This window comes from Trachypithecus francoisi, unplaced genomic scaffold (genome assembly GCF_009764315.1).
Source record: "Trachypithecus francoisi isolate TF-2019V2 unplaced genomic scaffold, Tfra_2.0 Lachesis_group16, whole genome shotgun sequence".
NCBI classification, from domain to species: domain Eukaryota; kingdom Metazoa; phylum Chordata; class Mammalia; order Primates; family Cercopithecidae; genus Trachypithecus; species Trachypithecus francoisi.
In genome coordinates, this window is record NW_022681461.1 from 95127026 (window position 1) to 95150532 (window position 23507).

Consider the following 23507-nt stretch of genomic DNA (forward strand, 5'->3'; position numbering starts at 1 on the left):
ATGTGTGCATGTTGTGTGTGCGTGTGTGCGCATGTATGTGTGTGCCTGCAGTTTGTGTGTGTGTATGTGTGTCTGTGCATGTGTGTGTACATGTGTGTATGTGCGTGTGTGTGCCTGCAGGTGTGCATGTGTATGCATGTGTGTGCATGCATATCTGTGCATGCATTGTGTTCATGTTTGTGCAGGTCTGTATGTATGCATGTGTATGTGTGTGTGTACGTGTGTGTGCCCACAGGTGTACATGTGCATGTCTGTGCATGCATGCGTGTGTGTACGTGTGTGTGCCCGCAGGTCTGTGCATATGTGTGTACGTGTGTGTGCCTGCAGGTGTACATGTACATGTCTCTGCACGTGTGCATGCATGCGTATGTGTGTATGTTTGTGTGCGTGTACGTGTGTGTGCCTGCAGGTGTGCATGTGCATGTCTATGCAAGTGTGCATGTGCGCGTGTGTGTGTGTGTGTGATATGAGGGATGACATCTGGGAGGGGAGGGGCTTCCTGCTGTGTATCTGGTCAAGGTGCTCTGAGAGTGAAGCAAGCTGAAAGGTCTGTGAAGGCTCCAGGGCCCATCCACTGGCAGGCAGATCCCGGCCTCCATGCCCCACACAGCCCCAGGGTCATCTCACTGGAGAGTCACAGGCTTAGACTTGGATGTCAGGCCACCCCGGGCCCATCCTCCTCCCCTTGTCCTCCCTTAGATCAATGGGCAAATCACTTCCACTTTCTGAGTTCGTTTCCTCATTTACACAATGGGGCTGAGTCCACCTGACTCAAAGCATTGCTAAGACTTTTCATCAGAGGGAGCAGGCAGGGCATGCACAGAGCCAGGCCAGGCACAGGTGAGCACATAGTTGCCATCGATCCTATTACATTAAAAAAAAAAAAGACACAGGGCCGGCCGCAGTGACTCACACCTGTAATCCCAGCACTTTGGGAGGCCAAGGCAGGTGAATCACGAGGTCAGGAGATCGAGACCATCCTGGCTGACACGGTGAAACCCTGTCTGTACTAAAGATACAAAAAATTAGCTGGACACGGTGGCGGGTGCCTGTAGTCCCAGCTATTTGGGAGGCTGGGGCGGGAGAATGGAGTGAACCCAGGAGGCAGAGCTTGCAGTGAGCTGAGATCATGCCACTGCACTCCAGCCTGGGCAACAGAGCAAGATTCCATCTAAAAAAAAAAAAAAAAAGACATAGAGCAAAACGGTGAATGCATTGATGGAGGTGGGAACCAGGGGTCTCATTGGGAAGAAAAGAAATATACATGGAAACTGGGATGGTGAGAAAAACCCTGCAGTGTTAGATTTCATTGCAGATATTGGTTTAAATTAATGATTTTTTTTTTTTTTTTTGAGACGCCTCTGTTGCCTAGACTGGAGTGTGGTGGCACAATCTCGGCTCACTGCAACCTCTGCCTCCCGAGTTCAAGTGATTCTTCTGTCTCAGCCTCCCAAGTAACTGGGATTGCAGGCATGCACCAACACACCCAGCTAATTTTTGTATTTTTAGTAGAGACAGGGTTCCACCATGTTGGCCAGGCTGGTCCCGAACCCCTGAGCTCAGGTGATCCACCCGCCTCAGCCTCCCAAAGTGCTGGGATTACAGGCATGAACCACCGCACCTTCCCTAAAGTAATGATTTTTAAAATGTTTCCTAGCTCTGTGCTCTGAAAGGGCCTGGATGCAATGGCAATGAGCGTAGCAATGCCCCCATAGCATAACCCCATAGCAATGGGCATGCCTGGCTGCCAGCTCAGCACCAAATGCCATTCTTCACTGAAAGAAGCAAGGGCTTTTCAGAGAATAGACTGAGCACAGAAATGACAATGGTAATGGAGTAGAACACCTTGACTTTTAAAAGTCCACGAGTCCACAGTGATGCCCAAGGAAAGTAGGGAGGAAAGCTCTTCTTTACAACATCTTTCAGCTAACATGAAAAAGGAACGACAAAATTAAAAATCACCATATTGCAACTCTCCATAAAGTAACTGATTCAGGCATAGATCATCAAGGGATGCTAAGAAAGAAAGAGATAAAAATGTGAGTGACCAACATCAGGAATGAAAGGGGGGATATTGTTACAGACCCTATAGTTATTAAAGTGGTCGTAAGGGGATATTGTTTGCAACTTAATGCAAATATACTTGACCATTTAGATGTAATAGACCAAATTCTTGAAAAATACAATTTACCAAAACTGACACTAGAAAAAATAGAACATTTAAATAGTCCTATATATCTATTAAGCAAATTAAATCTACAGTTTAAATCTTTATCACAGAGAAAACTTTATTAGAACCCAAATGGTTTCAGTAGTGAATTTTTCAAACATTTAAGAAAGAAATTGCACGATGGTTGGATGCAGTGGCTCACACCTATAATCTCAGCCACTTTGGGAGGCTGAGGCAGGCAGATCACGTGAGGTCAGAAGTTTGAGAACAGCCTGGCCAACATGGTGAAATCCCATCTCTACTAAAAATACAAAAATTAGCTGGGTGTGGTGTCTCATGCCTATAATCCCAGCTACTCAGGAGGCTAAGGCAGGAGAATCACTTGAACCTAGGAGGCAGAGGTTGCAGTGAGCCCAGATCATGCCATTGCACTCCAGCCTGGGCTTCAGGAGTGAAACTCCATGTCAAAACAACAACAACAGAGTGAGAAGACACCAACAGACTGGGAGAAAATATCTGAAAAAGATGTGGGATAAAGGACTGTTATCCAAAATATACAAAGATCTCTCAAAACTCAGCAGTAAGAAAATGAACAACCCAAATTAAAATAGGCAAAGGGGCCGAGCACAGTGGTTCACACCTGGAATCCCAACATTTTGGGAGGTCAAGGTGGGGCAGATCACTTGAGCCCAAGAGGTCGAGGCTGCAGTAAGCTGTGACTGCAGCAGCGCACTCCAGGGGCAGAGTGAGACTCTATCAAAAAAAAAAAAAGAAAAGAAAATGAGGAAATTCCTTTCTATGCTTAGTTTGTTTAGAATTTTTATCAGAAGTATATGCTGGAATTTATAAAAATGACTTTTCTGTTGAGATGAACACATGGTTTTTCTTTTTTGATCAGTTAATTTTGGGATAGACTCACTTGGCCATTATGTATTATCTTTGGGGTAATTTTATTCCATTTGCTTAAATTTTGTTAGGAATGTTTACATCCATGTCCATGAGGGATCTTGGTCTGTTATTGTCTTTTCTTGTAATATATGTTTACTTTTGGTATCAGAAAAATGCTTGCCTGATAGAATGAGCTTGGAATTATTTCCTTGCCTTTCAATTTTCTGGGAAAACGGGAAAACTGTGTGCATTTGGCATTACTTCTTTTTTTTTTTTTTTTTTTGAGGCGGAGTCTCGCTCTGTGGCCCGGGCTGGAGTGCAGTGGCGCGATCTCGGCTCACTGCAAGCTCCGCCTCCCGGGTTCACACCATTCTCCTGTCTCAGCCTCCAGAGTAGCTGGGACTACAGGCGCCCGCCACCTCGCCCGGCTAATTTTTTGTATTTTTAGTAGAGACGGGGTTTCGCCGTGTTAGCCAGGATGGTTTCGATCTCCTGACCTTGTGATCTGCCCGCCTCAGCCTCCCAAAGTGCTGGGATTACAGGCGTGAGCCACCGCGCCCAGCCCTGGCATTACTTCTAACTGAAAACCCATTTCCTTAAAATAGGACTATTCAGATTGCCTATGTCTTTTTGAATGAGTTTGGTTGTTTTTGTCTTTCAAGGAATTTGTCCATTTTATCTAAGTTGTCAAACTTACTGGCTTGAAGTTGTTCATAATAGTCTCCTGTTATCTGTTTATTATCTGTAGACTCTGTAGTGATGTCAATGCTCTCATTCCCAGTGCTGGTGATTTGTGTCTTTTTGTCCTGCAGTAATTCTATGATCTATGTCATTTCTAGGTCAGTTTCTACTCATCACAAATTTTGCCTCATATTTCCTCTTCTCTGCATGCTTCATATTTCCTCTTCTCTGCATGCCTGGTAATTTATTATTATTATTATTATTTTTTTTTTTTTGACAGGGTCTCACTCTGTCGCCCAGACTGGAGTACAATGGCGTAATCTCGGCTCACTGCAACCTCTGCCTCCCAGGTTCACGCCATTCTCCTGTCTCACCCTCCGGAGTAGCTGGGATTACAGGCTCCCGCCACCATGCCTGGCTAATTTTTGTATTTTTAGTAGAGACGGGGTTTCACCATGTTAGCCAGGATGGTCTCGATCTCCTGACCTTGTGATCCGCCCGCCTCGGCCTCCCAGAGTGCTGGGATGACAGGCGTGAGCCACCGCGCCCGGCCTAACTTTCCCCTATTTCTGAGACAAAAGCCTTCTTAGAACCATAGTCAATGCCCTGCCAATTGGGAAGCTTTTTAAACTCTGGGTCTTGGGAGCAGATGCTATTCCCAGCTCTTTGTAAGACTTGAAAACTTTTCCCCGTGATGTGTTCAGATGGCTCTTCCTCGGCTTTGTGTGATTTCCTTGCACGCAGGGTGCTCCTGGGTAAGTTCTCGAGGGCGCTCCCTGCAGAGCTCCACAGCTCTATTTCTGGGCATTTCTTCTCTGCGAACTCAGGGAAGCACCCAGTGTCCCTTGGGTTCCCCTTCCCTCGCATGTTGCTGGAAAGTTTCTCCAGGAGGGAAAATTGGGTGATTGGCAGCCTCCCTTCCCGTCACTAGGGCATCACTGCCCTGAGCCACCTGTTGCCTAATGTCTGAGAACTGCTGTTTTTATTCAGTACTGTACCAAGGACCCACGCCAGGGTCCTTGGTAGGCAGGAAAGTAAGTACAAAGACCGGGTACAAAGAAACAACTGTCATTTTCTCAGAAGATATGTTTTTATATGTAGGGAAGAAAAACCAAAACATCTACAAATAAAGTATTAGAATTAATAAGTAAATTTAGCAAGATCACTGGTTACAAAGTAAGCTTATAAAAGCCAATTGTAGTTTTTATACTTGCAATAAAACTTGCTCAAATAGGATATAAAGTCACTAAGAATAAAGACTGGGTGCGGTGGCTCACACCTGTATTCCCAGCACTTTGGGAGGTTGAGGCAGGCAGATCACTTGAGGTCAGGAGTTCGAGACCAGCCTAGCAAACATGGCGAAATCCCGTCTCTACTAAAAATACAAAAATTAGCTGGGCATGGTGGCGGGTGCCTGTAGTTCCAGCTACTCAGGAGGCTGAGGCAGGAGAATCACTTGAATCTGGGAAGCAGAGGTTGCAGTAAACCGATATCGTGCCATTGCACACCAGCCTCGGTGACACAGTGAGACTCCATCTCAAAAAGAAAAAAAAGAAAGAAAGAAAGAAAGAAAAAGAATAACATAAGAGATTGACAAACTTGACTTAATACCTTCTGGATATCAAAGGACATCATTGAGAGAGTGATAAGGCAACTTCCAGACCAAGAGAAGATTACTTACAGTACATATCTTACAAAAGACTGTATCCAGAATATTTTTTAAGCAAAAAACCTACAAAGCAAATAAACAATAAAAGACAAACCAAATTTTTAAATGAGCAAAAGACTTGAATAAGCACATCACAAAAGAGGATATCCAGATAGCCAACAGGAAAAGTTGCTAAGCACCATTAATATCAGGGAAATGCAAATGAAGCCACAACGAAATACCACTACCTCCTATCAGAAAGGCTAAAATTTAAAATTTGAACATACCAAGTGTTGACAAGGACATGGAGCAACCAGAACTCTCACACACTGCTGGTGGGATGTGCACTGGCACAGACACTTCAGAAGATTATTTAGCAGTTTCTACTAAAGCAAAAAAAAGTATGCCAACCCTATGACATACGTTGTCCAAGTCCACTTAGCATATGCCCAAGAGAAATGAGCTCATTATTCACGAAAGCTCGCAGTCATGGCAGCTTTAGTCATCATCTCTGAAACCTGGGAGCAGCCCTAGTTCCCAGAGCAGCAGAGTGGATGCAGTGATCACAGTTCACAAACCCAGCTGTGAGAGACTGAACCTCGTCACACTCAGCAGCGTGGACAGAGACTGCATGGAAGAAACCAGATCCAAAAGTGGCAGAAGTGTCCCTATTCTACCATTCCGTTTGTATCAAGTTCAAAATCAGGCAAATAATCTCTGGCCATAGAAGTCAGAGAAGTGTGGGATGGAGATACACAGAGATGGACATGGGAGAAACTTTGGGGTGCTGGAATGTCCTTTATTTAAATTTTACTTTAGAGACAGGGTCTCACTCTGTTACCAAGGCTGGAGTGCAAGGACACAGTCACAGCTCACTGCAGCCTCAACCTCCTGGGTTCAAGCCATCCTCCCGCCTCAGCCTCCCAAGGTGATGGGATTACAGACGTGAGCCACCGCACCTGGCCTGGAATGTTCTATGTTGAGATGTGGGCAGTGGGTTTACCAGTGCATTTGCACCCATGACTGGCATACCTTACCATGTGTCACTTATACCCTCAGTAAATAGTTTATCTTAAAAAGTAGGACTTAGGCCAGGCGCAGTGGCTTATGCCTGTAATCTCAGCACTTTGGGAGGCCGAGGCGAGCTGATAACAAGGTCAGGAGATCGAGACCATCCTGGCTAACACGGTGAAACCCCGTCTCTACTAAAAATTACAAAAAAAACCTAGCCGGGCGAGGTGGCGGGCGCCTGTAGTCCCAGCTGCTCGGGAGGCTGAGGCAGGAGAATGGCGTGAACCCGGGAGGCGGAGCTTGCAGTGAGCTGAGATCTGGCCACTGCATTCCAGCCTGGGCAACAGAGCAAGACTCCATCTCAAAAAAAAAAAAAAAAAGAAAAGAAAACTTAAAAGCACAAACGCTGTAACCAGGATCTTTGGAAGATACTGTGTCTGTGAAGTGGAGGTGGGGTTTCCACAGAAAGAGCTTCCAGACTGTAGGACAGAACCTGGTGGATGAAGGACAGGATGAGAAATGAAAGCTCCGTGGGAGGTTTGGAAGATACATTTGAAGTTGTCTTCCAAGAATTAGTACAAAATACATAAAGAGAAGGAAAATCAGAGAAAATATGTTTAAAATTGGAGATGCTGTCAAGAGGGCCCAACCTACAAATAACGGGGATTCCAGGAAGAAGGGAGAGCAGGGAAGGCAATTCCTCGGTAATTCATCGCGGACAGGTTTCCAGATGCGAGGCCACGGGAGCACCTGCGGGAACCGGACTTAGCAGGTTTGTGGAGTGGCCGAAGTGGGGTGGAGACCCCCCGGGGGGCGCATCGTCGTGAAATTTCTCAACACTAGTGAAAATGGAAGGGTCTCAAAACCTCCGGAAGAGCAGGTCACGTCAGAGGGGCAGGAAGAGGAACAGGTTATGGGGTCTCAACAGCAGTTCCAGGAGCAAAGCCTGCCTGTGCTAAGGGAACGTTATCTCAACCCAGAAGTCCTGGCTGCACTGAACTCTCAAGCTGGTGTGCAGCGGGCCCAGACCCTGGAGGTGCACAGCTCCAAAAATACTCCGTGGACCTTATCTTGGGAAACACCCAGCGGCTCTGCTTCACCACTACCTGGAGGTCGGAGGGTGTGGACCAGGGCATGGGGGGAGTGGTCAGTCCCAGGATGGTGCAGGGCAGGAGCTAGAGAGTGGCTGGAGGGGCAGGAGGAGCCAAGTGTCAAGGGACCCGGATGGGAAACTGAGAAACAACAGAGCCAGATAAGCATCAACTCTGAAAGCAGCAGCAGAAGGCTGAGCTGTTGAGGCCGTTACACGGCCAGAATGTCACCAGTGAGAAGGTGCTGATTTAGCTAAAACTCTAATACTGTTATTTTGGGAGTCCGCCTTCCGTGGGGAGAAGTCAGCACCAAGTACCCAGAGGTCAATAGTCAAGAGATCACAATCCAAGGATGTTACCCGGAAACGTGGAGGCAAATACACAACCATTTCAATGTCGACCTGCAAGTGCTAAGGATGGGGTGGGCAGGGCCGGGGGGTGACGCCTGCATTTTCTTATAAATCTCACTTGAGGTTTGAACTATGCATGCATATGACTTTGATGAAAACGAAAATCTTAAAATGTATTACCTTAAAACAGCAACAGAGGCTGTGCCTCTCTCTCCCCACAGACAGTACCCTGAGGTGACCTCCTTGAGCCTGGAGAAGCTGAGTCCAAAGGTGCTGAGCAGGCAGGTCTTGCGTCTGCAGGAGCGGTACGGCGTCGCCTCGGGTGAGTCCAGCCCCCACATTTCTGCCCTGGAGGCCAGGGAGAGCCGCCAAGCGTGGCCAGGGACATGTTCTGTGACTGGGGCTGCCCGTTGTTCAGGTGCCAACAAAGACCAACCTTCCCCAAGACCCCCTCCCTGCCTCTTGCCTAGCTCATGCCAGAGTGGCTGCGAGGTGGGCCTGGCCTGGGCCCTGCCACTGAGCAGCCCACGGGTCTGAGAGCTCCTCTGCTCACCTAGGGCGGCTCCGGGAGTGCTTCCTGCCTCCTGCCTGGCTGCAGAGCTGAGGGTGAGTCCGCAGGACTCCGCAGCCACTCCTCCCAGACCCCTCTGGACAGTCTGACGGCCGCACCTGCCTGTGTCGTTGGACACCAGGGGAAGCCAGGTCCCCTTTGTTCCCAGGACCCCCTGCAAGGGCCAGGAGGATGCACTGAGGCCCCATCCACGGGGCCCTTGAATCTCAGGAGGGGGCAGGCTGGCGCCTGGCTGGCAGTTGGGGTTTTGTCTGGATTTTGCAGTGTTTCTAGGTTCTTAGCATGGTTACAGCCCAAATCCCTTCTGTCGATGCAGTATTGTATCCAGAAGCCTTTGGACGTAGTATCCCACAGGCAAAATGAAGCCTAAAAGCATGGAAATGTCAGGAAAGCTGCCCCCGTCTGTCTGGACCTGAGGGAAGGGCCTTTGCAGCAACACCTGGGCTGCCCAGCTGTGCCCCCGAGTAATTTCTCCCTTTCTCCTTCCTCCTTCCTCCTGTCTCCTTTCTCCCTTTCTCCTTCTCCTTCCTCCTGTCCTCCTTCCTCCCTTTCTCTTCCTCCTTCCTCCTCCTTCCTCCTTCCCCCTTCCTCCTTCCTCCTTCCTCCTGTCTCCTTCCTCCCTTTCTCCTTCCTCCTTCCTCCCTTCTCCTTCCTCCTCCCTCCTTTTCTCCCTTCCTCTTCCTCCTTTCTCCTTCCTCCTGTCTCCTTCCTCCTTTCTCCTTCCTCCTTCCTCCTTCCTCCCTTTCTCCTTCCTCCTTCCTCCCTTTCTCCTTCCTCCTTCCCCCTTCCTCCCTTTCTCCTTCCTCCTTCCTCCTGTCTCCTTCCTCCCTTTCTCCTTCCTCCTTCCTCCTGTCTCCTTCCTCCCTTTCTCCCTTCCTCCTTCCTCCCTTTCTCCTTCCTCCTCCCTCCTTTTCTCCCTTCCCTCTTCCTCCTTTCTCCCTTCCTCCTTCTTCCTTCCTTCTGTCTCCTTCCTCCCTTTCTCCTTCCTCCTTCCTCCTGTCTCCTTCCTCCCTTTCTCCCTTCCTCCTTTCTCCCTTCCTCCTTCCTCCCTTTCTCCTTCCTCCTTCCTCCTTTTCTCCCTTCCCTCTTCCTCCTTTCTCCTTCCTCCTTCCTTCCTCCTGTCTCCTTCCTCCCTTTCTCCCTTCCTCCTTTCTTCTTCCTCCCTTTCTCCTTCCTCCTTCCTCCCTTTCTCCTTCGTCCTTCCTCCTTCCTCCCTTTCTCCTTCCTCCTTTTCTCCCTTCCCTCTTCCTTTCTCCTTCCTCCTTCTTCCTTCCTCCCTTTCTCCTTCCTTCCTTTCTCCTTCCTCCCTTTCTCCTTCCTCCCTTTCTCCCTGTCTCCTTTCTCCTTCCTCCTTCCTTTCTCCCTTTCTCCTTCCTCCTTCCTCCCTTTCTCCTTCCTCCTTCCTTCCTCCTTTCTCCTTTCTCAGAAGTATATTGGGCTTTGTGTAGGTGCTACCCAGAGGTGCCACGTGGTTTAAAGAGGTGGCAGCCCCTGGGGTGTCCAGTGCACGAGGGTAGCAGAGACCTCGTTTCTGGGAAGGAGGAAGGTGGGAGGCGGGTGCCCTCATCCCCCCTTGGACCCAGGGCAGGTGGCAGATTCCTGGGCGAGGCCTCTGCTGGAAGTTTGTACCCTGGTGGCTGTGTTCCAGGAAGCTGGCCTCCCTGGTTAGCCCTTGTCCCTGGCCTTGCTGTGAACCGCACAGACCCCCACTGTAGCCTGCAGATGGGGTCCCCACCACAGGGTGCTCCCAAGTGTTGGAGGCAGGTGCTGGCAAGGGCACCCACGTGTCTTTAGAGTGTGTGTCACAGGGACCCTCAGTGAGGCTGGGCCAGAGCCAGGCAGGGGCCTCAGGAGGGATGGTCGCCCGGCTCCCCGTGGCTGCGTTCTGGGCGTGGGTGGGCGGGGCCCTGAACATCCCGCTGAGGACCGGCCAGCCCGTTAGCACCACTGGCTGCCACGCCGTTGGGGGAAGGGGCTCGGCCAGACCGTGGTGCCCTCCCCGGGGCCCCTCAGGCTCTGGGGTGGAGTATGGAGGGGAGGCTGACGGAGAGTGTGGACATGCGTGGGCCTCAGGCCCCTGCCACTCATGGAGCTCCAGTCACGGGACCCACAGTGAGCATCCGGCTCTGTCCACGAGGGTTCCCCCTGCCAGTGAGAGAAAGGCAGGGCGTACACGCAGATGCCAGTGCCAGGAAGGAACCTCCCTGAGGAAAGACAGGGAGGCCCCAGAGGGAGGCCCAGATGAAAGGGCCCGCTGCACACATGCAAGGGAGACCCCGGGGCCGGCGGGACCCCCAGGCTGAGTGGGGTGGACCCCAGCAGAGGCCCAAGCGGTGGGGAGGGGGTGGGGTCTGGGGCAGAGGTGGAGGGTGGTGAAGAGGCAGGCACAGCCCCCCTGCCCGTCTCCCTCCTGCCCCAGAAGGAGGCCGTGGTGAGGCTGCCCTGAGCCCGCAGTGCTGAGCTGGCCTTTCCTTTCAGTGCTGTGTCCCAATGCGGCCATGTGGCAGCGCCTGGCGGCCCTGCGGCACCTGTGCCACAAGCGGTTTGTGGAGGTTCGTGAGCAGGAAGGGGTCCTGGGGGTGGCCAGCCATGGCCTGAGCCACAGACTTTGGCCTGGGATACTCACTGCGCACTGTGGGTTTGCACCGACGTCCCAAGCAGGAGCTGCTTCTCACCGCACAGCTGGGCGAGCTGGGCCAGGCCTGGGTGAAGGGGAGGCCGTGGGGCCCTGGCTCTGGGCTGTGGCACCACGGTGGGTGAGCACCTGGGCTCTGCCAAGGATGTACCCTGCCGGGGGTTGAGGGAAACGCCCACCAGGCCCCTGTTCAGCCTCTGGAGCTGCCTAACTGTCCCTTCTCATTTGCGTTTGCAGAAGAGCCTGTCTCAGGAAAACTGGGCCGACCATGTGCAGGTGAGTTCGTGCTCTTACCTGGGCAGCTGTCCTGGGGGCACAGGCCCGGAGCCTCCTGGCAAAAGCAGGCAGAGCTGAGGCCTTCACTGGGGCTGCTGACCCCGACCCCATGTTGGGGCACGTGCCTGGCAGGCCCGGGAGGCCTGAGCGGGAGCTGAGGGCATCGGTGGAGCCTGACTGGGCCTCGTTCCAGGCGGACGGCAGCATCCGTGCCACCCGAACCGGCCCAGCGGAGCTGCCTGTGGGGCCGGGTGGGGGCTGAGAGTCACTGGAGAGGTGCGGGGCGCCTGGGCGAGGCCGGAAGGAGGAAGGCCGGGCCCCCCCGCCGGTGCCAGCGTGGAGCCGGCCGGAAGGGCAGCGGACGTCCTGAAGAATGCGGGCGGCTTCCACGTATTGTCGTCCACGTGGGAACCCACGCCGGGGAAGCAGCCTCGGGCTGCTGGGCCTGAAGCCAGCGGGGCAGGCGGACCCTCCTCGAGGCCGTGGGGCGGGAGGTCGTGCAGGAGCTCAGCCTCCCGGGCGGGTCCCCTCCCTTCCCGCCTGACACCCAAGGCCATCCTGGACCCATGGACTCCAAGACCATGCAGGGAGGGAGACCCTTGCTCGTGCTGGGCCCTGCATTTCCTGGTGGAGGCCGAGGGTCCTGCAGTCCTGTGGGTGCCTCTGCTCCTGGGCTGGGCGCTGCCATAGGCGGCTGCAGGGTGGGAAAGAGCTCACCCTGGTGAGGATGAAATTTCTCAGGACTCCTTTGGTCACTGCCACCCGGAGGGCACCCCTCTGTCTGCTCCTGGGCCGTGGAGGAGGAGGCGAAGGGGCAGAGGGGCTCCCCTAGCAAGAGGAGGAGTGTGGAGATGGGGCAGGCTGGGCAGGTGCTCCAGAAAACACGCCCAGGTTCCTGGGACCCGCGGTAGGGGCAGATGCCTGGTGAGAGCAGGAGGACTGGCGGAGGCTTGGAGGCTTGGAGGCCAGGAGGGGCCAGCCAGTGCTGAGCTGAGGTGGGCAGCCTTCACCTCAGGCTTGGAGGCCCGGAGGGCCAGCCAGGGCTATACTGGGGTGGACAGCCTTTGCCTCAGCACCTCTATCTCAGCCGCTTTGGTCCTATGGAACCTTGACCTCAGGCAGGACAGGCACTGCAGGCCTGGGGTAGACGGCTGTCCCTCCTCCCTGAGTGCTAAGAGCCAGTCTGCAAGGTCGGGGTCTATGGGGGTCCCTCGGGGCAGAGCCCTGTGGCACAGCAACGTCCCCGTCTCCATCCTCACGGCCACCCTTCCCACAGGGCCTGGTGGGGCAGAGCCCGTGGCTTCAGGAGCAGCTGTCTCAGCTGCTGGTCTCCCACGGTGACCCAGTCACAGCCGCCCGGTGTGCCAGGGGCCTCTCACTGCCCGAGGAGCGGCTGCCGGCTGCGGTGGCTGTGGAACTCCGCCGGCTCAGGCTCCAGGGGAGGTGAGCTCCACCAGGGCGACCCCAGCTAGGGGTGGGTTCCGCCCAGGATGGCCCTTACCCTTGGGACGACAGCTCACCAATCTGCACGCCAGTGGCTTGAGAATTAGAAACCAACACAAAACAAAGAGCACAGCTATGCACAGGGCAGACAATACAGGAGCGCCCAGCCCTCCCACTCTGCTGCCAGCCCACAGGCTCTGCAGCCAGATCCATGGCCAGCCCGCCCCACACGGGACCTGAGGAACAGGCTGCCCTATGGTCTGGGAGGGCAGCCACTGGGAGGAGAGGCAGGAGCAGGGGTCACGCTGGGCTGGACTGAGCCGGTGTGGGAGGAGGAGCCACAACCCGAGATGCCCCCACCAAACGCCCGAACGCTCCCCTCCTGCTCCGAGGTCAGGGTGAGTGGGGGACCAGGGACATGGGGGTGCTACCAGCTCTGCTCCTCGCAGGGCGGCTGAGGCTGACTCAAGGCTGGAGGTGAAGGACGTGAAGGACCGTTACTACCAGCTGCCCATCCCCAGGGAGAACATCCACCTCCTGGCCTCGTGGGAAGACCTGACCAGATATGAGGGTGCACTCCTGCAGGTGGGCCCCTCGGCCGCTGGGGCAGCACCCGGTGGTGGGATCCCCCTACCAGGCATTGGAGGAGCATCAGGAGCATGGCATTCGGAGAGAGGCAAGGCCTCTGGGCATGGGCCCGCCAGGTGCCCCAGGGCTGCTGTGAGGGCAGCCATTCCCCGAGCTGTGTTGCTGAGACTCCAGGATACTGGGTGCTGGGTGCTGGGCACTGGGTGCTAGGTGCTGGGTACTGGCATTTACCCAGTCTTGCCAGCCTGTGGAAGGTGCCACCCAAGCTGTGTTGCTGAGACTCCAGGATGCTGGGTGCTGGGCACTGGGCGCTGGGTGCTGGGTGCTGGGTGTTGGGTGTTGGCATTTACCCAGTCCTGCCAGCCTGTGGAAGGTGCCGTGGGATCCCCGTTTTACAGATGGGGCACGAGACGTGGGTGCATCCTGACACAGGCACTGCCTTTGGCACTAGGCCAGGCCTCCCTCTCTGGTCCAGCCACAGAAAGCAAGGGGCAGCTGGGGCACTGACCTTAGTGGCCCCCAACAGCCCAAGCCCTACAAGCATGGAGGGGTGCAGGGGGGTCTCCCTGAAGCCCAGGCTCACATTGCTGCTCAGACCCTACAGGCTGCAGTCCCTGCAGAGCCGAGTTGGCCCTGACGGTCACATCTGCCCCTTTCTGCCCACAGCCCCACCAAGTAGTTGGTGTAGACCTGGAGTGGACACCTGTGTTCGTTGCTGGGGGCCGGCCTCGGCCATCACTCCTGCAGGTGGCCGTGGAGGGCCGCGTGTTCCTTCTGGACGTCCTGGCACTCTCGCAGCCACCAACAGGGCAGGGAGCCCAGGCCTTCTCCCGGCTGGTGGCCCAGCTCCTCTCGGACGCCTCTATCACCAAGCTGGGTGAGTGAAGCCCTGGGGCCCCTTGCCCAGTCCAGAGGGGAAGCAGCCCACACCTCTGCCGGACTCTTCCTTCTGTGCGCCCCGGGGAGGGTGCTGGGTGCGCCTTGGGGTCAGGGGACAGTGCTGTCCCTGCCTGCAGGCACCCCTCCCATGATGGTTCCCGCCCACAGGCTACGGGATGGTGGGGGACCTGCAGAAACTGGGCGCATCCTGCCCCGGCCTGGCCCATGTGGAGAAGCAGATTCTGGGTGGCATGGACCTGCTGCTGGTGCACAGACAGGTGGGCACCCACTGAGCCGCTCACACAACGTTGGGTGGGCCTGGGTTTCGAGGGCTGCTTGGGGCCCTTCCACACCTTCCCAGTGGCCCTGGGCTTCTCCTGCCGGATTCCTGTCAGCTCAGCCTTAGTCACCAGGGCCCCCGAGCAGAGCCTGGCAGAGGTGGATCTGGCGTCCCCAGGGAGGGAGCAGAGCCTCCTGGCCCGGGCATCCCTGAGCCCCTATGGGGCCCTTATCTGGTGTGAGGGCACCTTCCCTCAGACCTGAGCCCTGGGTTCCACTTGGAGGAGCTCCGGGAGGGAGCCCCTGGAGGGGAAGATGTGAACCCGGAGCTGGCCCTGGTGTGCAGTACCTGCAGCCTGCGACCCCCACGTGGAGCCTGTCCTCGGATATGTTGCTCCTTCTCCCTGTCTCCCCTGCACGGCCGCTGGTGGAGCAGGGCGGGGCCTCCTCCAGAGTCCCACAGAGCCGGTGTGAGTGGGTGCGGTGAGCTGTGCTCCCTCCAGGGCCAGACGCATCACCCTGCAGGGCACTGTCTTAGCAGATGCGGGTGGCAAACATGCCAACCTCAGGCGTGGACGGGGCCAGGGGGCTGAGGGGCCTGAGCCTCCTGGTGCAGCAGGTGCTGGGCACAGCCCTGGACAAGACACAGCAGCTGTCCAACTGGGACCGGAGGCCGCTCTGTGAGGAGCAGCTCGTCTATGCAGGTGTGTGGGGTGGTAGATGGAAGTGACCCCTCCTCACGCCCCACGGCCCTCCCGCCCTCTGCCCCAGGAGGCTGAGGCCGACTCCCCACACAGCTGCCGATGCCTACTGCCTGCTGGAGGTGCACCAAGCCCTGTGCAGAGAGCCTGCCCGCTTCCACCTGTCGGAGGACCTGGCTGGGAGCCAGAGGCCCAGGCACACAGAGAGACCAGGGGCTCAGAAGCCACCCGGCTTGCAGAAGGCATCAGTCTCAGCCACACCCAGGCAGGTGGGTGAAACCCCACAGGGTCCGTTTGTCAGGACTTGGGGAAGGAAGTCCCCGTCCATAAACCAAGGACCTGCACAGAGACAAGGCCACTGGGTCAGAGTGTGCCCCCGGCCCCTGGAGTGAGAGGGGAGCAAAGTCCTGGTGAACTACCTGCATGACTGTCATGCGGGCTGCCCTTGCCTAGGGGGCCACTGCTCAGCAGGCAGCTGCGCCCCTGAGTGCCCCAGTCCCCTCTTGACACTGGGCCTGGCAACCTCCTCCCATGGCCCAAGGCAGCAGCATCTAGCCCCCTCCCCGTGATCCCCACCCCTCTGTCTAGACCCCTCCCCGTGCTCCCCACCCCAGACACACACGTGGAGGCCCCTCAGCATGAGCACTGGAGCCCCATGGGGATGGTTTCGTTGCATGTTGTCTGCATTTCTGCTGTTTTATGCACAGCACACACAGTGCTCCTCTTTTGAAGATAAAACAGAGACAGAGCTGGCCACACAGCCTCAGGGCCCTCGCTCTCTGAGACTGTGAGGGGCTGGGCGGGGTGACCGTGGGACTGCTGACCAGGGCTTCCCCGCAGGTCCCTGTGGCTGTGACTGTGGCTGAAGGCGCCGCCCCTCAGGTCCCGGCCAGGGACTTCCGCGTGGTGTGTGACAACATGCTGCAGGGGCTGGCACGGAGCCTCCGCTGTCTGGGTGTGGACGCACACATGCTGGGCAACGGTGAAGACCACTGCAGGGCAGCCGAGGTAAGCCTGCGGGGAGGGTCTTGGGATCCTCCTAAGGTGAGGCTGCCCCAGCACAGGTGTTCCCACCCCCAGCACCAAACTCCTACCTCCAGCTCATCCACGGCTGCCAGCTGTGCCAGGCAAGCTCTGGGAACAGGATGGGGTGGCCAAGGATGGAGCGGTTGGGGGCCAAGTGACTGAGATGGTCCCAGCCTCAGCCCTCATTGCCCTACAAAAGGAATTTACAGATGGAATTAACACTCCTAATCAGTTGACTTTAAAATAGAGCCTGTCTTATTCGGGTGGGCCCAGGGTAATCACATGAGCCCTTAAAAGCAGAAACCGGGCCGGGTGCAGTGGCTTATGCCTATAAACCCAGCACTTTGGGAGGCTGAGGCGGGAGAATGGCGGGAACCTGGGAGGCGAGTTCCCTAGCTGTTTGCACTTTCTGTTCTGAGAGATCACTTGAGGCCAGGCGTTCGAGACCAGCCTGGTCAACATGCTGAAACCTCATCTCTACTAAAAATACAAAAATTAGCTGTGCGTGGTGGCAGGTGCCTGTAATCCCAGCTACTCAGGAGGCTGAGGCAGGAGAATTGCTTCAACCCCAGAGGGAGAGGTTGCAGTGAGTCAAGATTGCGCCACTGCACTCCAGCCTGGCTGACAGAGCAAGACTCCATCTCAAAAAAAAAAAAGTCAGGCACGGTGGCTCACGCCTGTAATCCCAGCACTTTGGGAGGCTGATGCGGGCGGATCACAAGGTCAGGAGATCGAGACCATCCTGGCTAACACAGTGAAACCCCGTCTGTACTGAAAATACAAAAAATTATCCAGGTGTAGTGGCGGGCGCCTATAGTCCCAGCTACTCGGGAGGCTGAGGCAGGAGAATGGCGTGAACCCGGGAGGCGGAGGTTGCAGTGAGCCGAGATGGAGCCACAGCACTCCAGCCTGGGCGACAGAGCGAGACTCCGTCTCAGGAAAACAAAAACAAAAAAACAGGAATGGAACGCAGAAGACAGGGAGATTCAAAGCACAGGAAGGATTCGATGTCTCATTGTTGGCTTGAAGATGGAGGAGGTCATACAAGGAAACCTCAGTCCAACAGCCACAAGCAGCCAGATTCTGCCAACACCTGACCAAGTCCAGAAGCAGGTTCTTCCCCAGAGTCTCCTAAGAAGAGCCCGGCCACTAACACTGTGATTTCAGCCATGAGACCCTAAGCAGAGAACCTGGTTGAGTCCACCAGACTTCTGGACTTCCACAGAACTACGTTTTAAGCTGCTAAACTTTTAGTAAATTGTGACAGCAGCATTAGAAAAATAATATGGAGTTCGGGCGCAGTAGCTCACGCCTGTAATCCCAGCACTTTGGGAGGCCGAGGCAGGTGGATCACGACGAGGTCAGGAGTTCAAGACCAGCCTGGCCAAGATGGTGAAACCCTGTCTCTACCAAAAACACAAAAATTAGCCAGGCATGGTGGCAGGTGCCTGTAATCCCAGCTACTCGGGAGGCTGAGGCAGAGAATTGCTTGAACCCGGGAGGCAGAAGTTGCAGCAGTGAGTGGAGATCGTGCCACTGCACTCCAGCCTAGGTGACAGAGCAAGACTCTGTCACAAAAAAATAGAAAAAAAAAAATGTGGATTGTGGTACCAGGAGTGGGGTGCTGGTGTAACACCCAGCCAAAAATGCGGAAGTAGTTTTAGAATCAGGTAATGAGTAGAGGGTGGAAGAGTTCTGAGGATCACAAGAGGAAAGGCCTAGAGAGCCTTGAAACAGACTGTAGAAATACGGACATTAAAAGTGTGGAAGGTTAGGAAATAGGAGCGGGATGCTAGTAAATGCAGCTGAAACAGATGGAGCCGAGATGGTTAGACCTAAGCCACAACAGTGTGAGGGTGTCAGACCAAAGCCAAATTGACCAGTTTTCTCCCTTAGGGGAGTAAGAAGTGGGGTTAGTTGGTATTTATTCTTCATGGAGAGGCGGAATCCATCCTGAACCCTTGATTTGTTTAAGTACTCGTTATGAGTAATCTTACCATATATTTTTTCTAATTACTTTTATTATCTTTCCTTCAGTAGAAGTGATTTTTTTTTTTTTTTTTTTTTTTTTTTGGGAGACAGAGTCTTGCTCTGTCGCCCAGGCTGGAGTGCAGTGGCACGATCTCGGCTCACCACAAGGTCCGCCTCCCGGGTTCATGCCATTCTCCTGCTTCAGCCCCCCCAGTAGGTGGGAATACAGTCGCCCGCCACCATGCCTGGCTAATTTTTTGTATTCTTAGTAGAGACGAGGTTTCACCGTGTTAGCCAGGATGGTCTCGATCAAGGAGTGAAGTATTTTTCTAATTACTTTTCACTGGTGTTTATCTCCTAGGTCTTCTGCTCCAAGTTCTTAGTGAATTCTGTATTGTTAGGACTTTGTCTACAAATAGTACAGCTTTATTTTCACCCTCATTTGTTCTCTGCACTTCAAGGACTGTCTGCTTAGGTGCACATCCTAGCCAGGTGTTCCCGTTTGTGACCACCTGACTCACAGCTGTAATAATCTCATAGATGCAGACACAGCTTCAGGCATTTTCTGGAGAGAATATATTTTAAGAAGGGAAGCTATGGTATCCTTTGGGCTTCTATAGAGCTTTCGCGTTCTTTTTCTTTTTTTTCTTTTTTCTTTTTCTTTTATTTATTTATTTTCTTTTCTTTTTTTGAGACAGAGTTTTGCTCTGTCACCAAGAGTGGAGTGGAGATCTCGGCTCACTGCAGGCTCCGCCTCTGGGTTCCTGCCATTCTCCTGCCTCAGCCTCCCGAGTAGCTGGGACCACAGGTGCCGCCACCTCGCCCGGCTAATTTTTTTGTATTTTTTAGTAGAGACGGAGTTTCACCGTGTTAGCCAGGATGGTCTCGATCTCCTGACCTCGTGATCCACCTGTCTCGGCCTCCCAAAGTGCTGGGATTACAGGCTTGAGCCACCGTGCCCGGCCTTTTTTTTCTTATTTTTGAGACAAAGCCTCGCTCTGTTGCCCAGGCGGGAGTGCTGTGGTGCTACCTGGACCCACTGCAAGCTTCGCCTCCCAGGTTCAAGCCATTCTCCTGTCTCAGCCTCCTGAGTAGCGGGGATTACAGGCGCTCACCACTACACCCAGCTAATTTTTGTATTTTTAGTAAAGACAGGGTTTCTCCATGTTGGTCAGGCTGGTCTCGAATTCCTGACCTCAGGTGATCCACCCACCTCGGCCTCCCAAAGTGCTGGGATTACAGGCGTGAGCCACCACGCCCTGCAAGATCTTTCCAAATCGTGTTTTCTTTTTTTTTTTTTTTTTTTGAGGTGGAGTCTCGCTCTGTCGCCCGGACTGGAGTGCAGTGGCCAGATCTCAGCTCACTGCAAGCTCCGCCTCCCGGGTTTGCGCCATTCTCCTGCCTCAGCCTCCCCAGTAGCTGGGACTACAGGCGCCCGCCACCTCGCCCGGCTAGTTTTTGTATTTTTAGTAGAGACGGGGTTTCACCGTGTTAGCCAGGATGGTCTCGATCTCCTGACCTCGTGATCCACCCGTCTCGGCCTCCCAAAGTGCTGGGATTACAGGCTTGAGCCACCGCGCCCGGCCCAAATCGTGTTTTCTATTAAGACTCCTGGAGAGATGAGTTGATTGTTTCATGTAAGGATTATACCTTGAGTTTCATTTTCCATACCTTTCAAAAGGAGCATTACTAATAAACTTACAAACATTTTTTAAAAAGAAAAAGGAAAGAAAGCACTCGGGTGAGAGCCCAGAGGAAGTGAGGAGCACGTCCTGACAAAGTGGAGGGAGACAGGCCCCTGCTAGGCAGTGGCGGGAGATGCCATGGGGCTGTGTCCTACTGCCGGACAGAGAGTTTGTCAGGTGAACCTGGGTGTTCAGCTGAGGAGATCTCCAGACAGTGGAAGATGTAGCCTGGCCTGTTCCTGCTGCTTATGGTGAAATGTGAGCATAGACCTGGATATTCAGCTGAGGAGATCTCCAGACAGTGGAAGATGCGGCCTGGCCTGTTCCTGCTGAATATGCTGAAATGTGAGCATAGACCTGGATATTCAGCTGAGGAGATCTCCAGACAGTGGAAGATGCAGCCTGGCCTGTTCCTGCTGCTTATGGTGAAATGTGAGCATAGACCTGGATATTCAGCTGAGGAGATCTCCAGACTGTGGAAGATGCAATTTGGTCTCTTCTTGCTGCTTATGGCAGAATGTGAGCAGAAGGAGGGACTGAGAGGAGCGCTCTTAAACAAAAAGGAACTAGGACTTGATGATTTGGGAAACTTTCATCCTGTCCAGATGGCAAAAGATGCTAAGAATAAGTGATGGTTCCAGAACGTGCAGGGGCATCAGCCCTTGGCCACCTCCACAGACACTGAAGTGGACAGGAAATGTGCCAGCAAAGTTCACGCCACTCACAATCTTCTGAGACGCGTCACGTCAGCCACTGCAAGCACAGAAGCCAGTTCTCGATAGTAAATCTCTTCTATCTCCCACTGGTTCACTTTTCTAGATCAGCCCAACTGGCAAATTTTGGTGCCGGAAGTTGTTGCAAAGGAAGATCTTACAGATGAGTTCTCTGCACTGGTTCTGGGACTTCTGGAATTGGTTCTCTAATATTATTAGATTTAGAGACACTAAGGGCCTAGCTTCCAGTAGTAAAGAGGATACAGGCCGGGCACGATGGCTCACACCTGTAATCCCAACACTTTGGGAGGCCGAGTCGGGCAGATCACAAGGTCAGGAGACCGAGACCATCCTGGCTAACACGGTGAAACCCCGTCTCTACTAAAAATACAAAAAACTAGCCGGGCGTGGTGGCAGGTGCCTGTAGTCCCAGCTACTTGGGAGACTGAGGCAGGAGAATGGCGGGAACCTGGGAGGCGGAGCTTGCAGTGAGCCGAGATCCGGCCACTGCACTCCAGCCTGGGCGACAGAGGGAGACTCCGTCTCAAAAAAAAAAGGGATACAGTAGTCCATGGTGAGATCTTGCAAAATTATTCAAAATATTGCCATGGGATACCCTTCTTTGGGAACCTATAGAAGCACAGATTCTGAGGGAACAAGTATTTGCTACTTCCAAACATTGCAGTCAAACTAATGGGTATAATGGGATGGGCTGGTTGCTCCTAACTGTGCTGGAGAAAGTGGGGAAGAAAAAGATGAGCTCAGGGTCCACACAAAGGACCTGCAAGCTTCTATAGTGGCCCTAAAAGAAGCCCTTATCCCCTGTAGCTGCAGAAGTAAAACTGCTGAACACCACGCCTAGAGTTTAATCCTGTGAGCAGCTGAATTACAACAGAAATTAAATTCACAACTGATGTTATTAACCTTTGTCCACTTGGCCAGTCCTGTCCATGTAAAATTATATTTCTTTTTTTTTTTTTTTTTTTTTTGAGATGGAGTCTCTCGCTGTCACCCAGGCTGGAATACAGTGGCACGATCTTGGCTCACTGCAAGCTCCGCCTCTCAGGTTCACGCCTTTCTCCTGTCTCAGCCTCCCAAGTAGCTGGGACTACAGGCGCCCAGCTAATTTTTTGTATTTTTAGTAGAGATGGGGTTTCACTGTGGTCTCGATCTCCTGACCTTGTGATCCGCCCGCCTCGGCCTCCCAAAGTGCTGGGATTACAGGCGTGAGCCACCACGCCCGGCGTAAAATTGTATTTCATTGTCTTTGAACTTGCTTTTCTCTGATTCTTTTTTGTTTTTTTTTTTTTTTTTTGAGATGGAGTCTCTCTCTGTCACCCAGGCTGGAGCGCAATGGTGCAATCTCGGCTCACTGCAACCTCCACCTCCCAGGTTCAAGCGATTCTCCACCTCAGGCTCCCCAGTAGCTGGGATTACAGGCGCCTGCCACCACGCCCAGCTAATTTTTGTATTTTTAGTAGAGACAGGGTTTCACCATGTTGGCCGGGATAGTCTCGATCTCCTGACCTCGTGATTCACCTGCCTTGGCCTCCCAAAGTGCTGGGATGACAGGCGTGAGCCACCGCACCCAGCCCTTTCTCTGATTCTTGATGAAGTTGAGCATCTTTCCATATGTTCCCTAGCTATTTGCACTTTCTGTTCTGTGGAGCGCTTTGTGGCTGCCACTGCTGCCCTAAGAAAGGCCTGGCTGCAAGGCTGGGAACTCGGCTGGGAAACAGTTCCCTGACTGATACAAACCTTCCCTAACGATGAAGGTGGTTTGCGGTGCCTAATCTTTACAAACAATGTGGTTTATGCTGGACATCACTTTCCTCCCAGGACTCTGGAATTTTGGTATATGCCAGGCAGAGGGTATCAATGTGACCACCCCCCAGTAAAAACTTCAGGTGATGAGTCCCTAATGAACTTCCCAGATAAACAATGCTTCACAAATGTCTTTACAACTTTTTGCAGAAGTTAAGTGTATCACACAGGATTTCCTTGGGAGACGATTCCTGGGTGCCTGAGCCCCGTTTCCTCTGACTCTCCTGGGAGACGGCTGCTGGGTGCCTGAGCCCCGTTTCCTCTGACTCTCCTGGGAGACGATTCCTGGGTGCCTGAGCCCCATTTCCTCTGACTCTCCTGGGAGACGATTCCTGGGTGCTTGAGCCCCGTTTCCTCTGACTCTTCTGGGAGACGGCTGCTGGGTGCCTGAGCCCCGTTTCCTCTGACTCTCCTGGGAGACGATTCCTGGGTGCCTGAGCCCCATTTCCTCTGACTCTCCTGGGAGACGGCTCCTGGGTGCCTGAGCCCCGTTTCCTCTGACTCTCCTGGGAGACGGCTGCTGGGTGCCTGAGCCCCGTTTCCTCTGACTCTCCTTAGAGACGGCTCCTGGGTGCCTGAGCCCCATTTCCTCTGACTCTCCTGGGAGACGGCTGCTGGGTGCCTGAGCCCCGTTTCCTCTGACTCTCCTGGGAGACGGCTGCTGGGTGCCTGAGCCCCGTTTCCTCTGACTCTCCTTAGAGACGGCTCCTGGGTGCCTGAGCCCCATTTCCTCTGACTCTCCTGGGAGACGGCTGCTGGGTGCCTGAGCCCCGTTTCCTCTGACTCTCCTGGGAGACGGCTGCTGGGTGCCTGAGCCCGTTTGCTCTGGACTTTGCCCGGTGTGCCTTTTCTCTTTGCTGACACTGCTGTGTACTGTTCACTGTAATGAGTCTTAGCCAGTGTGACCGTGTGCTGAGTCCTGAGTAACACTGAATCACCAAGCCTCGGGATGATCTTGGGGACCCTCAACACATGCCTGGTCCAGTCTTTTGCTTTCATTTTTAAGAGACAGGGTCTCATTCTGTCTGGCTGGATTATAGTGATGTGATCATAGCTGACTGCAGCCTCAAAATCCTA

The 23507-nt window shown here is 53.9% G+C and overlaps 1 protein-coding gene across 10 annotated transcripts in view; it reads left to right on the forward strand.

Moving 5' to 3' along the window:
* The window catches only part of EXD3 (exonuclease 3'-5' domain containing 3), a 118278-nt gene that overhangs the window by 61523 nt on the left and 33248 nt on the right, over positions 1-23507 (forward strand). For all 10 annotated transcript variants that reach the window (XR_004443687.1, XR_004443686.1, XM_033238379.1 and 7 more), the window contains 10 exons: positions 8061-8161; positions 10889-10962; positions 11283-11321; positions 12598-12764; positions 13214-13349; positions 14019-14229; positions 14400-14509; positions 15052-15214; positions 15308-15480; positions 16052-16219. Coding sequence is in view for 8 of the 10 variants with exons in the window: in XM_033238379.1 (XP_033094270.1) it covers positions 8061-8161; positions 10889-10962; positions 11283-11321; positions 12598-12764; positions 13214-13349; positions 14019-14229; positions 14400-14509; positions 15052-15214; positions 15308-15480; positions 16052-16219 (1342 nt within the window). In the remaining 2 variants the exon portion in view is untranslated. The remainder of the gene's footprint in view (positions 1-8060; positions 8162-10888; positions 10963-11282; positions 11322-12597; positions 12765-13213; positions 13350-14018; positions 14230-14399; positions 14510-15051; positions 15215-15307; positions 15481-16051; positions 16220-23507) is intronic.